We start from the raw sequence: 14238 nt of genomic DNA on the forward strand, positions 1-14238 counted from the left end.
AATCAGTTGACCTTACCTGGTGTCTCAGGGCTGGGTGTGTCTGCATCCACACCACCCCCTGCCCCTGGCACTCTTTCTCTGCCATCTGCCCCTCACCCCTCCCGCAGTGCTCAGTCTTTGTCATTGCCAATATCCTTTGCTCCCGCCAGATGTACAAACTCTCTTTCCGCTCCACAATGACAAATGCAGTATTGTATAAAAGCTTTAGGCATCCTAGCTACATATATGTAGCTAAGACTTTTACATAGTACTGTACATGCATATAGCATCAATTTCATGTTGGGTTATATTTCTAAATTTCAACTCCTTTGGTTTCTATTGAAATTACTGTAAATCTAGAAGCAGATTACAGCAGATAACACTAATACACATTTAGATTAAGCAACCCAGAGTTAAGTCCTGCATCTCTATGATGTTTCTTCAATCAGATTAGTAGAAAAGGCTTTTTTGTTTTACCTGCTCGCCTATGTAATGGGTCTGCTGTACACACTGCTTGACGTTGTGATGGATATTCACTCTCCAGAGGGCCTTATCATTCTTGATGAGCTCAACTGTCTAAATACAGCAGCTGTGAGCTTCTAAAGATCAATGTTTTGTTTTTGATAAGTTAAACTTCCAACCAATATTCTTAGGTTAAACTCCTGTTGTAAACAGGAGCAAGTCTTCAGTTCTCAATGTAAATGGAAAGCGGTAATCAGTTTGCAAGGACAGCCTTTCAAACAAGTATAAGACAATGGGTTATTTAACGTGGCCTGTTTCAAACTAGAGAACACTGGCTAAGTTAGTTAATTCATACATAGTTGATGTGTTAATAGTTGGAAGGCTTGTGTACTCAGGGAGTCAGCTTCACAGCATTAATTAAGGGTACCGGGGATCTCTGTCTCCAGAAGCTTTGAGACCACTTGTGTTAAAAGGTGGCTGATGCACCATCAATAACTCTCGGAGACGTGAGGCGAGATATAGGCTTTTATTGGCTGGAAGAAAGAACAAGCAGCAATTGACCACCACACTACATCCTGGAGACTGAGGTCGGGGCTCAGGCTCCAATCGCCTTTATACCGGGGTCCGTGGGAGGAGCCACGGTCAGTGGGAGGAGCCACAGGAGCAGTCAGCAGGGGGGTGGCATGTCCAGACAGGTATATGTAGTTCACCACAGTGGCTGAAAAAATATCACGTATGTGAAAGTCACCTAAGTGGCAAAAAGATAGTATAAATGAAGAGAGCAGTTCAGACTTTTTAGGAATCATCCATCAAGAAGCATGACAGAAATACAGGGTGAAATAGACTCCACTCCGCTGCCTTCAATTTTTGCAATGCAAGACTAGTTTCTCTGTGGATCATGGTTATGTCTTTTTAGCTTCTAGGAATTGTGTCTATGTTTTGGAAATCCTTTGTGTTTTCGAAATGGTTTGTAATTTGAAAGTCTTTTATAAGATAGAAATACTCGGAGTTTTGAATATGTTTTAAGAATGTTGTTTGAATTTAAATATGTACCATTTTTAAATTAATGAACTGTGTTTAAATGACTTCATTAGCTGGAAGTATCTTCTCAGTAGGGTGGTGAGGGTGGGGAACCCATCACTTGAATAAGTAGCTAAACTCATCATGGAGAATAAACAAGGAAATGAATTAGTCCTTGAAAACTGAGTAGGTTGCAGTATAACCTCCCTTTAGTGAAGGTACTTGGAGATATCTATATCAGAAATGGCTTAAGGTCTTCATTTTAGTTTTGAACTTTACTGTCAGCAGGCCCAATTCCATCACAATGTAAAGGACACTTTGTTGACAGTCACTGAGCAGTCGCATGTAAGTATGAAAACAGTGTTCCTCTGCCACTAACTTTTGAATCTGGACCAAATCATTTAAAAATTGAAATGACGAGTGGTGTGTAATGTTATATGATGCTCCCCATCAATTGATATAGAGGTTGTAAAATCTGTGTTTTAGAACAATTTACTCCTGGCTACTGCAACAGCTAGACTTGGTTGAAATCCTCTTAGATGGTTAATAATGACCTGTTAAATTCTCTTATTCCAGTGGTATCATACATTTGTTTTGTTCCTTGATCACGAAAAATACTCTCAGAGTGCTCCGAGTAAAAAGGATGCCATACTAAAGTAATAAAGGTTAGAGGGTCTGATTGTGACAGCATGTAGCCCTGGTGAAAATGAAGGCAGTAGGTTTAGGGCAAGAAACCTGTCCATGGCTGAAGTTGGATTCACTGGCTCCCTGACTCCAATTCTAACCACCTCCCTCAGGTGGTTCCATATTTCACCAACCTTTCCTATCCGATTCTAACATCTGCAGCCTTTTAATCCATCTAACTCTTAGACAATGTTGCTGTTTCCACTGTTCCGTCTTCCATCTGCCAATCACTGCTCCTCACCTGGATCCACCTATCACTTGCCAGCTCTCCCCCCCCCCCCCCCCCACCCAATCTCTTCATCTCACCTCTTTCTACCGGCCATTTCCCCTCTACTCTTTCAGTCCAGGTTGCTGACTGTCTCCACAGATGCTCCCTTATCCACAGAGTTGCTCGATCAGTTTGTTTTCTTTTTGCTGTGGTCTCCAGCATCATCATCCCCTTGTTTCTCTGTAAATTGAAATATTGTAGCTGTGACTGCCAGTTACTAACAGTAAGTAGGTAAACATTAAATTCTGCGATCAATGAGAAATCATTGGTTACATCCAGATGTACTGTTACTGTAAGTGGAAATGGAAAATTACTTAATGCACAGCCCAGTGAGTTATAATTTGTCTTATTTGTTGGCACTTATCTAGCCTTTCATTAAACTGAAAGCATGGGGAAAGTACTCCTATGTTATCGTAATCAGCACCTGGCACAGTGAACACCAGTATTTGTGCAACCTCCTTTTCATTCCTGAATGCTGATTTATTACTGCTCTTCCATTTCCTAACTCTGTATCTGCTGAACACATAAAGGTTGGGAGAATTTAGGCTGGAGATAGCAATATCTACACCAGTACTTTTAATTTCAAAAATAGACCTAATTCTTAAATATTTATACAATAAATACAAAAACAGTACATGGCTTTTTTTTTGACACTAGATTCTGCAGATGCTGGAAATCTGGAACAACAAAAAATACTGGAGGAATTCAGCAGTTTAGACAGCATCTATGGAGAGTGAAAATAAACAACAGACCAAGATCCTTCATCAGGACTGGAAAGGAAGGGGGCAGAAGGCAAAATAGTAAGGTGAGGAGAGGGAAGAGAGTACAGGACAGAAGGTGATACGTGAAGGCACATGAGAGGGAAGGTGGGTGATGATGTGAGAAGCTGAGAGGTGATAAGTGGAAGAGGTAACGAGCTGAGAAAAAGGCAGCTATATGAGAGGACAGTAGACCCTGGAATAAAGGGACAAAGGTGAGGAAACAGAGGGAGGTGATGGGGTGGGTTATCTGGGCAGGGGAGGAGATGAGAAAGGGTGAGAGGATAACCAGTGTGGGAAATGGAAAAAAGAAGGGGGAAGAGAAAAAGGGGAGAGATTACTGCAAATACTGACAGCGGTCTACATTCCCCCCCAGGCGGACGTGGAGTGTGCTGTGAATACACTGTATGCCAACATCAGTGAACTTGAGAACAGGTATCCGGAGGCTTTGCTCATTACAGCTGGGGACTTTAACCAGGCCAACCTCAGAAAAGCACTGCCGAAGTTATACCAACATGTCTCCTGCTCCGCTAGAGGCCCGAATATATTTGACCACCGCTACACAGCAGTCAAGGATGCCTACCGTTCCATCCCACGATCTCACTTTGGAAAATCGGACCATCAGGCCGTACTCCTCCTCCCGGCTGGTCAGTATTCAAGGACTCAGCAGCTAACCTCAGTGAGCATGCCTCAGCTGTCATGGACTTTATCTGGAAATGCACAGAGGACCGTGTGACTCGCAAGACGTCCCGGGTATTCCCTAACCGGAAACCTTGGATGAAATATGAGGTCCAGTCCCTTTTGAAGGCTAGAGCTGCGGCTTTTAGGTCCGGAGATACCAGTCGCTACACGAAATCCAGGCGTGAACTCCGGAAAGCCATTAAGGGCGCCAAGAGGCAAGTTGAGCCAAGTTGGAAGCCCAGGCTAACCAGAGGGATGCCAGTAGACTATGGCAGGGTCTAAATGAGATCACTGGGCACAAAGAAAAGGCTGGGAATATCAATAACTGTAGCGCTTCTCTTCCTGACGAACTTAAGGTATTCTACGCAAGATTCCAACAGAAGAGGAGCGTCCCGCACCCTCTGGATGAACTGGGCCTGGAGGCATCAAGATTCATCGTCACCGAGGAAGACGTTAGAAGAATCTTCCTGAAGATAAATCCAAGGAAGGCAACGGGCCCAGATGGCATCCCGGGATGGGTTCTCCGGGCCTGTGCAAGCGAGCTAGCTGGAGTGTTTGCTGACATCTTCAATGCTCCCTGCTTCAGTCTAAGATCCCCTCGTGTTTTAAGAAGGCAACGATAGTCCCGGTGCCGAAGAAAAGCTAGGTGGCATGCCTGAATGGCTATCGACCTGTGGCTCTGACATCAATTGCTATGAAGTGCTTCGAGCGATTGGTTATGGCACACATCAACCATAACCTAGCGGTCAACCTCGACACTTTGCAATTCGCCTACCGGAACAACAGGTCAACAGCAGATGCCATCTCTCTGGCACTACATTCCTCCTTAGAACACCTGGAGAATAAAGATGCATATGTAAGGCTCCTTTTCATTGATTACAGCTCTGCCTTTAATACCATCATTCCAAATAAACTGATTCCTAAGCTCCGGAATCTGGGTCTTAGCACTCAGATCTGCAGCTGGATCTTCAACTTCCTCACAGACAAGACCCAGGCTGTAAAAATAGGGGACAAGCTCTCCTCTACAAACACTCTGAGCACTGGTGCCCCACAAGGCTGTGTGCTCAGCCCCCTGCTGTACTCACTGTACACCCATGATTGTGTAGCCAAGTTTCCATCGAACTCAATATATAAGTTTGCTGATGACACCACAATTGTAGGCCGTATCTTGGGTAATGATGAGTCTGAGTACAGAGAGGAAATTAAGAACCTGGTGGCGTGGTGTGAAGACAATAACCTATCCCTCAACGTCAGCAAGACGAAGGAATTGGTGTTGACTTCAGAAGGAGTAGTGGACCGCACGACCCCATCTACATCGGTGGTGCGCAGGTGGAACAGGTCAAGAGCTTTAAGTTCCTCAGGGTGAATATCACAAATGACCTGACTTGGTCTAACCAAGCAGAGTCCACTGCCAAGAAGGTCCACCAGCGCCTTTACTTCCTGAGAAAGCTGAAGAAATTTGGCCTGTCCCCTAAAACCCTCACTAATTTTTATAGGTGCACCGTAGAAAGCATTCTTCTAGGGTGCATCACAACCTGGTATGGAAGTTGTCCTGCCCAAGACCGGAAGAAGCTGCAGAAGATTGTGAACATAGCCAAGCACATCACACAAACCAATCTTCCATCCTTGGACTCACTTTACACCACATGCTGTCGGAGCAGTGCTGCCAGGATAATCAAGGACACGACCCACCCAGCCAACACAACTGGGAGAAGGTTCAGGAGCATGAAGATTTGTACGGCCAGATTTGGGAACAGCTTCTTTCCAACTGTGATAAGACTGCTGAACAGATCTTGACCCGGATCTGGGCCGTACCTTCCAAATATCTGGACCTAACTTGCACTACCTTACTTTCCCTTTTCTATTTTCTAATTATGATTTATAATTTAAATTTTTATTATATTTAATTCGATTTGTACTGCAGGGAGTGCGAAGCGCAGAATCAAATATCACTGTGATGATTGTACGCTCTAGTATCAATTGTTTGGTGACAATAAAGTAAAGTAAATCATAGATATTGATGTTCATACCATCAATTTGCTCCTCTAACCTGAGTTTTGCCTCATCGTGCCTGTAGAGTATGCCATGTAGAGACATGTCAGTATAGGAATAGGAAATTGAACCGAAATGTGTGGCCACCAGGAGATTCTGCGTGTTGCAATGGATAGAGTGATGATGCTTAATGAAACAGTCTCCCAATTTGTGTTCTGCCTCACAGACAAAGGTGGCAGACTGACCTCTACCTTGCTGAGGCCAGGCAGCAGCACTCAGACACCTGATCTTACTTCCCCTTAAACAGGACCCCTCTAAGAAGAATTAGGCCATTGCCTCCTGCACCATCACGAAATTCATTGAGTCTGGAGATCTCCCATCTACTGCGAACAACCTCAGTTCCCATACCCCACACTGCTTACCTTTACCTCCTACCCAATATCTAGAAACCTAACTTTCCTAGTAGGCCCATTGCATAGAACCAAAGAATGCATCACCAAGTGTCATTGAGTACTGAGGTCCTACCTGTCCCCAGTATTGCAGAGGATGGGCCTGGTATTGTTGCTGTGCAGTGTTCCATTTGGCTAGACCTTGCCACATTACCTGTCCTTCATGGAGAAGTTATTTTCTGGAAAACACATTTGATCATGAGTCTTTCAGACAGAGTTTACATGGAATGATTTTCTTAATGGATCACAATGCCTAATTTTCTTTTGACATCAACTTCTGTTTGTGGTCATGAATCTGAAATGATTTGTAGACAATACATTGTGAAACCTAACTATTCATTATTGTTTCCTCTGACCAGTTATTACATTTGTCGGTCTAATTAATGTACCCAACATTGATTTACCTAGGTTAAATTTTCATTGAAAGAAAACTGGATTCCTTTCTGATTTTGAGGCAGTTCTTGATAAAACTTGAGATGAACTAGATATTTGGAGGGAGGAAATCATATAATGAGTTACAGAGTGCGGATAGAATAAACATTCCTGAAATTAATGAATTTACTCCCTACTATAGAATTATCTCCCAGTATTATTTATCCCTTTTTTCCTTAACTAAGCATAATTTGGACTCGACTGGACTCTTTTTCCAATACCTGAATGTGCGATTCAAATTTTGAATGGTATAAGATGATAGCGAGACGAATCTCAAGGTTGTATATTGCATATATACTTTGATAATGAATGGACTTTGAATCTTTGATATACAGCAATTTAATACTCATACATCTTATGTTATAATTGCACTTGAAATCTCTGCAGTATGATGTGTGTTCGAGGTTATGTAACCTGTTGTGCTCAGTTGTTTTTATGAAAACCAACTGCAATTTAACAATTAAATTTGCTACTTGTAAGATATTGAGAGAATAGGGATTAGATAAACAGTGAAAATGCTACCACTAAAATTAAGAATACAGCTTCTTTAAATTATTTTCATAAAATACCAAAATAAAACTTTCTTGCTTGTCAAGGTGTAAGTTAGGTTAGACAGATCAGTATTAAGCAGCAGCTAACTATTACAAGTTTCAGATGGCAACATTACTAATCCCAGCAAACTGAAAATGTTCTAAAATTATTTTCGGGTTTTACACATTCAGAAAGCTCTGAATCTGGTTCCAAACCCATGATTCCAGACAACTGGGGTCCAACAATTACTTTTTGGCGCTTTCATTTGGCTTAAGCCATGCTTATTCCACATCACTGTAATTTCCTTTATCCTGTTATTGCCACCAGAGGTTGCTGTGTGCCTGTGCACAGAATTCTGGATCAACATGTTTCACCTTGGGCTGCAGGACCAGATGGCAACTCAGATTAAGGAGCGGAACAGGTACTGAAGGCCCACAGTATCATTTCTCTTCTAAATAGATATAATGAAAAGATTTTCTACTATTTTAAAAAATGCCAGTATTTTCAAATTCTTTAAAGAAAAGGAGATGCACATGGATGTAAATGTACTTGTCTGTGACCTGTTAGACCAGGGGTTCCCAACCTGGCTCTCAATTAAAGGTAGGGGGTCCATGGCATACAAAAGGTTGGGAAGCTGTCTTAGACCAATTTGTTTACTTTGCCAAGAAATCTGCCAGTCTCAGCATAATTTCAAACTGTCTCATGGGGCAACCAACATCATCTTCATTGCCAATAACATCCATCAAAAGTTATAGAGCAAAACCAGGACATGTATAAACTCCTCTCTAATTCAACAAAAGATTGACTCTGTCTATTCTGAAGCCTTAAAGGGGGTTTTGGTTGCCTGCTGATATTTAAGTGTTAACACTTCACAATTATTTCGCTGTATCTGTTCTCTATTAGCTTGGAAGTGAAGCTATTTGTCACCTAAACTGGAGTCAACTTATATTAGAGAGACAAATATTATTTATGATTAAAGCTAAAGTGCAATATGAATACAAACTTGTTTCTTGTATTTAGCTAGGGATGAGGGAAGGGACGCTGAGAAGCAGAATTGAGTAGAATATCCCAGTTTTTTTTACTGAAGAAACAGATCAACACTGACTGCAAGCTGAAACTTGAGGAGTGAATCTCTTGATGATTTTGCACCATTCATTCCGATCATGGCACAATTAGTGGACGTTCTGCTTCACGGTTCCAATGAATAGGCCTCACTCCTGACCTCTGGTGTTGTGTGGAAATGGCATGGAATCAGGGTTTAATGCTCAGTGGCCGAAAGGGCTTCTTTCTTCACTGTGCGACACAGTGCATGATTTACTTATCTTGGTAACCTCAGCAAGTAAAGATCTATGAAAGATTATAATTGTTCCAAAGTCCATGACCTTTATTGAGGGTGTTTCTAAATTGTCACTGAGCTTTGTATTTTTTTAATAAATCCTTTAATATTGTGTTTATCTACTATTGTGACTTGGATGAAGATCAGACCACATTTTATGAGAAATTAATGGAGAAAACCAGTTAATTGCAAAGGGTTCACAACTTTTTCTTGCAACTACAGTTAGGTGGGGAATGAGTCTGAGCAAAAGTCCAAATTGTCTGGGATGTGGCAAATGTTTGGGATATTTGCGTGGGGTTCTGCATAGGTATGTTCCAATCAGACAGGGAAAAAATGGTAGGGTACAAGAACCGTGGTGTACAAAGGCTGGTGTAAATCTAGTCAAGAAGAGCTTATGAAAGGTTCAAAAAGCTAGGTAATGATAGAGATCCATAAGATTAAAAGGCTAGCAGGAAGGAGTTTAAGAATGAAATTTGGAGAGCCAGAAGGGGCCATGAGAAGGCCTTGGCAGACAGGATTAAGGAAAACCCTGAGGCACTCTAAAAGTATGTGAAGAGCAAGAGGATAAGACGTGAGAGAATAGGACCAATCAAGTGTGACAGTGGAAAATGTGTATGGAACTGGAAGAGGTAGCAGAGATACTTAATGAATACTTTGCTTCAGTATTCACTATGGAAAAGGATCTTGGCAATTGCAGAGATGACTTGCAGCAGACCAAAAAGCTTCAGCATGTAGATATTCAGGAAGAGAATGTGCTGGAGCTTTTGGAAAGCATCAAGTTGGATAAGTCAACAGGACCGGATGGGATGTACCCCAGGCTACTGTGGGAAGCGAGGGAGGAGATTGCTGAGCCTCTGGCAATGACCTTTGCATCATCAACGAGGACAGGAGAAGTTCTGGAGGATTGGAGGGTTGCGAATGCTGTTCCCTTATTCAAAAAAGGGAGTAGAGATAGCCCAGGAAATTATAGACCAGTGAGTCTTACTTCAGTGGTTGGTACATTGATGGAGAAGATCCTGAGAGGCAGGATTTATGAACATTTGGGGAGGCATAGTATGATTAGGAATAGTCAGCATGACTTTGTCAAAGGCAGGTCATGTCTTAAGAGACTGATTGAATTTTTTTGAGCATGTGACTAAATACACTGATGAAGGTAGTGCCGTAGATGTAGTGTAAATGGATTTCAGCAAGGCATTTGATAAGATACCCTGTGCAAGGCTTATTGAGAAAGTAAAGAAGCATGGGATCCTAGGGGTCATTGCTTTGTGGATCCAGAATTGGCTTGCCCACAGAAGGCAGAGTGGTTGTAGATGGGTCATATTCTGCATGGAGGTTGGTGACCAGTGGTGTGCCTCGGGGATCTGCTCTGGGACCCTTACTCTTTGTGATTTTTATAAATGAGCTGAATGAGGAAGTGGAGGGAAGGGTTAGTAAATTTGCTGATGATACAAAGGTTGGGGGGTGTTGTGGATAGTTTGGAGAGCTGTCAGAGATTACAGTGGGACCGTGAATGAACCATTTCTGACCCCACTGTCATCGTTCCTAGTTACCCAGGTCCTTATTACAAGTTTAATTCTTGTTTGGTTTTCTACATTTAGAATTAGAGTTCTCGAATATATTTGAAGGACTCAACTCCTTCCACATCATTGCTTTTGCCACTGTTTTTGCTAATATTAATATGTTTGCAAATCACAACTATTGCTGTACTTAGAAACATGCCTCATTTGCTTTTCTATGCCCCGCTAATGATCATGTTGACTTCTCTGTGATTGCTACCTAGTTGGTTTCACAGTTCGACCATATGGCCTCATCTGTCCGTATTTCTTAACAATGTGGATTTCTCCTGGGTACTCTGGGTTCGTTCTCCTCCATTCCAAAGACATACTGATGGATCATTAAGCTGTTGTAAATTGCCAAGAGTATTGCTGCTGGTATGAGAAATTAGGGTGGTTGGGTGCATCTTAGAAGAGAAGGATTGCTTGAGAAATAAGTGAGGCAATAGGACTGAGCTCTGTTCCTCCAGCAGATTGTTTGTTGCTGGCAAAGACCTGATAGGCTGAATGGCCACCTTCAATGGCAGAAGTATAATAATAAGCTCCAGCATCAAATAGGGTAAATGCTTTTATTTTGCACTATACACATGACATAATACAGTGCATAATCAGAGTTTTAACACAAGCTACCGTATATGCTAACACCCCGATATTGTCCCATGTAGAAATCATATTTCAAAGATTATTCTTGGGGTACAGTGACACTGTCATCTTAATCATGATTCACCCAAGCATGAGATTTCTCCAACAGATAAAATTTACAAACTGAAAATGACCACTCCCAGTGCCAGTTCAGGTTGCAGGACTTACTGTATTAAGTGTTCTGTTCAGTGTATCCGTTTCTTTTTATATTTAATGCAAAGTGCACCTTTTTCCATCAACATCTTCCAATAATATTCATATTTGGTAATTAGATATGCAAATGTAAAATAAAATTGCTTCCTCTGCTGTAACAACATGCCTCAGACAGAACTTCTTAAAAATTAAGCTATGGGTATCTTTATGATCTACCATGTTATTGACAAGTTGAAAAGTGATCAAACATACTATAACCTAGACCAGACTCAAAAAGTGGAACAGTTGAGAAAACTCTTACTGTCTTATCATCTCATCGCTTTATGGACAAAGTCATACAAGATGAAATGTTGGAAGTGAGAAATTCTGCAGAACACTTTGTACATGGTTCTTTTAGTTTATTCATTCACAGGATATGGACTTGTCTGGCAATGGTGACATTTGTTTTCCCATCCCTAACTGGCCATGAAATGAATGTAACTACTGGACTAACCATAACAATGAAGACAGGACTTACTCTCTTGCAGCATGTAATGAATCAGATTGTTAGTTAATGCAAGTGACAACCTTTCACGTTAGTACGAGGGTAGTTAACACATCCAGTTGTATTGTTAATTTCTTAACTTTAAAAAAAAAACTACTATAATTCATCTTCAGATTCCAAAATACTCAGTCATAATCCAAGGTTTTTATTTTATGTTTGGCTTCTAAAATGCACTGTGCACAATGTTTTAAATTTGACCTTTAATTAGCATTCCAGTTTATTCTTCTGGTTAAGTGGAAATTTATCCTTAAGATATTATTCCCCACCCCATTACTTGCACTTGGTCAGTTGTTTAGGGACAAGTGTACCGGCCAAAGAAGAGAATACTATTTGTTTTGTTGTGCCGAATGAAGAAGAGGAAAGGGTGATCTGCAGTAAACTGCTCCTCTAATTGCATCAATAGCAACTCAATCACTATTCCTGTAGCAGCTGCTGCTTCAGTTCCTTCCTCATTCACCTCCACAAAAGACTTATGAACAGCCTTAGACACAAACAAGTCACGTGTCCCAGAAATTCCAGAGAGATCTGCCTTTGAACCATCAAAAAGGTCTGTCATCCCCAGAGAGGAAAGTGCAGAATTGAGCTCAAAGTTATTCTCCATTTTAAATCTAGGCAAATGAACTGAAACTTCAATTTTTTCCATCTTGGTTTGAAGTGTCCATTCTTGCAGCTTTTCTAGGGTAAGTGTCCGCTCCAGCTGAGAGGGAGAAAGAAAAAAAAGAGACCAAAGCTGGAAAAGTTCAGTTACAATACACAAAGACATTGACAATCTGGGCTTGTTTCAGTCTTCTGAGGAATGGAATGAGAAACTGGAAGAATTCTATCAGGAAAAGTGTGAGAAACCAGAATTTTTGAAAGAAGTTTCTATTTTAACCTGTGATATCCGATTGATTTTGGATGGCATGGAGAGTGTATACATTGCAAGAGAAAAGTTGTTGTAGTTATGTGGAGAAAATAGGATGGATAGAAGTTTTCCACAAAAGTCTAAGTATTAAAGATATAACTTTCAGATAAGAAATCTCATCTTCAGACCAATGTGCACTTTTAAGATCAGAAAACCAAAAGACATAGGAGTGGAATTAAATTCCTTCAAACCATTGAGTCCACTCCAGCGTGGCGGATCAATTAACTCTTGCTCTCTACACCATTCTCCTGCCATCTCCCAGTACTTCTATTACCTGGATTAATCAAGACACAGCCCTCCCTCTGAGGTGCGTCAGAAAGCAGCAGCTATCATCGGAAACCTTCATCCAGGTCATAACCCTTTTCACTGATACTACTGGCCAGGAGGTTCACACCACACCCATGTTCAGAACAGCTGCTTTCTTTCAAGCAAACCCAACCCTACGTCAGCAATGCAACACTACACATACACTTCTCGGTATCATTTTTGCAGTTTTCTCTTAGTTTTGTATTATTTATTTTCTACCTTGTCTGAATCTACACAAATGTGATGCTGCTGCAAACAAGTTTTTCCATTCTTCCTGCACCTCGCCATACTTGTGCCCAAGAAAATATACTGTACAAAAGCATGAATACTAATGGTTGAAACTGGAACCTCAACTGCTCTGTTTCACAATCTAAAGGTACTTGCCATTTTAGCAAACGTACTACAAATCACTTGTCCACAACAGAAAGTTAGAGGGTCAATATCCTGCAGAATAAGTTGCCTCTGACCAAAACGAAAATGCTGCCTGACCTGTTAAGTTCCTCCAGCATTTTGTGTGTGTGTTGCTTTCGATTCCCAGCATCTACAGACTCTGACGCAAAGGGAATATTTTCTTACGTTTAATGGCCACTGTATTAGGTACACATGTACTTCTGCTCATTAATGCAAATACCTAATCAGCCACTCATGTGACCACAACTCACTGAATAAAAGCATGTAGATATGGTCTGTTATTCTTCAGGCCAAACATCAGAATAGGGAAGAAATGTGATCGAAGTGACTTTGACCATGGAACTACTGTTGGTGCCAGAAGGGGTGGTTTGAGTATCTTGGTAACTGCTGATTTCCTGGTGTTTTCAAACAAAATAGTTTCTAGAGTTTACATAGGATGGTGCAGGAAAGCAAGAGAACCTCAATCAGCAGCAGGTCTGTGGGCCAAAATGTTTTGTTATTGAGGAAGGTTGGAGGAGAATGGCCAGACTGGTTAGAGTTGACACAAAAGCAACAATATCACAAATAATCACTTGTTACAGTGGTGTGCAGAACAACAACTCTGAAGGCACAATACGTTAAAACTTGAAATGGATGGGCTGCAGCAGCACAAGACCACGGATTTGCAGAAATGGTGTCCGTTTTATTAAGAATTTGTGTACCTAATAAAGGAGGCCACCAAGGGTGTATGACTGTCTTCTGCTCCAATAATGTTTGAGAATAGAAACACAATTCAGGACAAAGTTGCCTGCATGATTGTTGCACCATTTACCATCCTTAAATATGCTACCCCCCCCCCCCCCCCACAGCCATGTCTGTGCAATTTGGAAAGTACATTGGAATTAGCCACCAAGGCTGTTCTAACAACACTTCCCATCACCAAAGCAACTCCCTTGACAGTCAAGGAACAGATAGCTCATGGCAACTCCACCACTTCAGATTCCTTTTCAAGTCCCCATCTGGACTTGGGAATGTATTGCTGGCATTCTTTATTATTGCTTCCAAATCAAGAATCCACTTCAGATTATCTGTGTTGATATCTAGTAGATGGCTCAGTGCCAACTGCTCAGGGGCAGTTAGGGATGGGTAATAAA

General features: G+C 41.4%; 1 protein-coding gene across 3 annotated transcripts in view; it reads right to left on the bottom strand.

Moving 5' to 3' along the window:
- Positions 1-908: 908 nt before the first annotated feature.
- LOC140713746 (leukocyte elastase inhibitor-like) overlaps positions 909-14238 on the bottom strand; it is a 31639-nt gene continuing 18309 nt past the window's right edge. For 2 of the 3 annotated variants that reach the window (XM_073024216.1, XM_073024217.1), the window contains one exon: positions 10701-12181. In XM_073024216.1, the coding sequence (XP_072880317.1) occupies positions 11777-12181 (405 nt within the window). In that variant the 3' untranslated portion in view covers positions 10701-11776. Of the gene's footprint in view, positions 1190-2451; positions 2594-10700; positions 12182-14238 lie in introns of those variants that run through there. The other variant, XM_073024218.1, reaches the window with a different exon arrangement.

The sequence above is a fragment of the Hemitrygon akajei genome, chromosome 20 (genome assembly GCF_048418815.1).
Source record: "Hemitrygon akajei chromosome 20, sHemAka1.3, whole genome shotgun sequence".
Classification (NCBI taxonomy): domain Eukaryota; kingdom Metazoa; phylum Chordata; class Chondrichthyes; order Myliobatiformes; family Dasyatidae; genus Hemitrygon; species Hemitrygon akajei.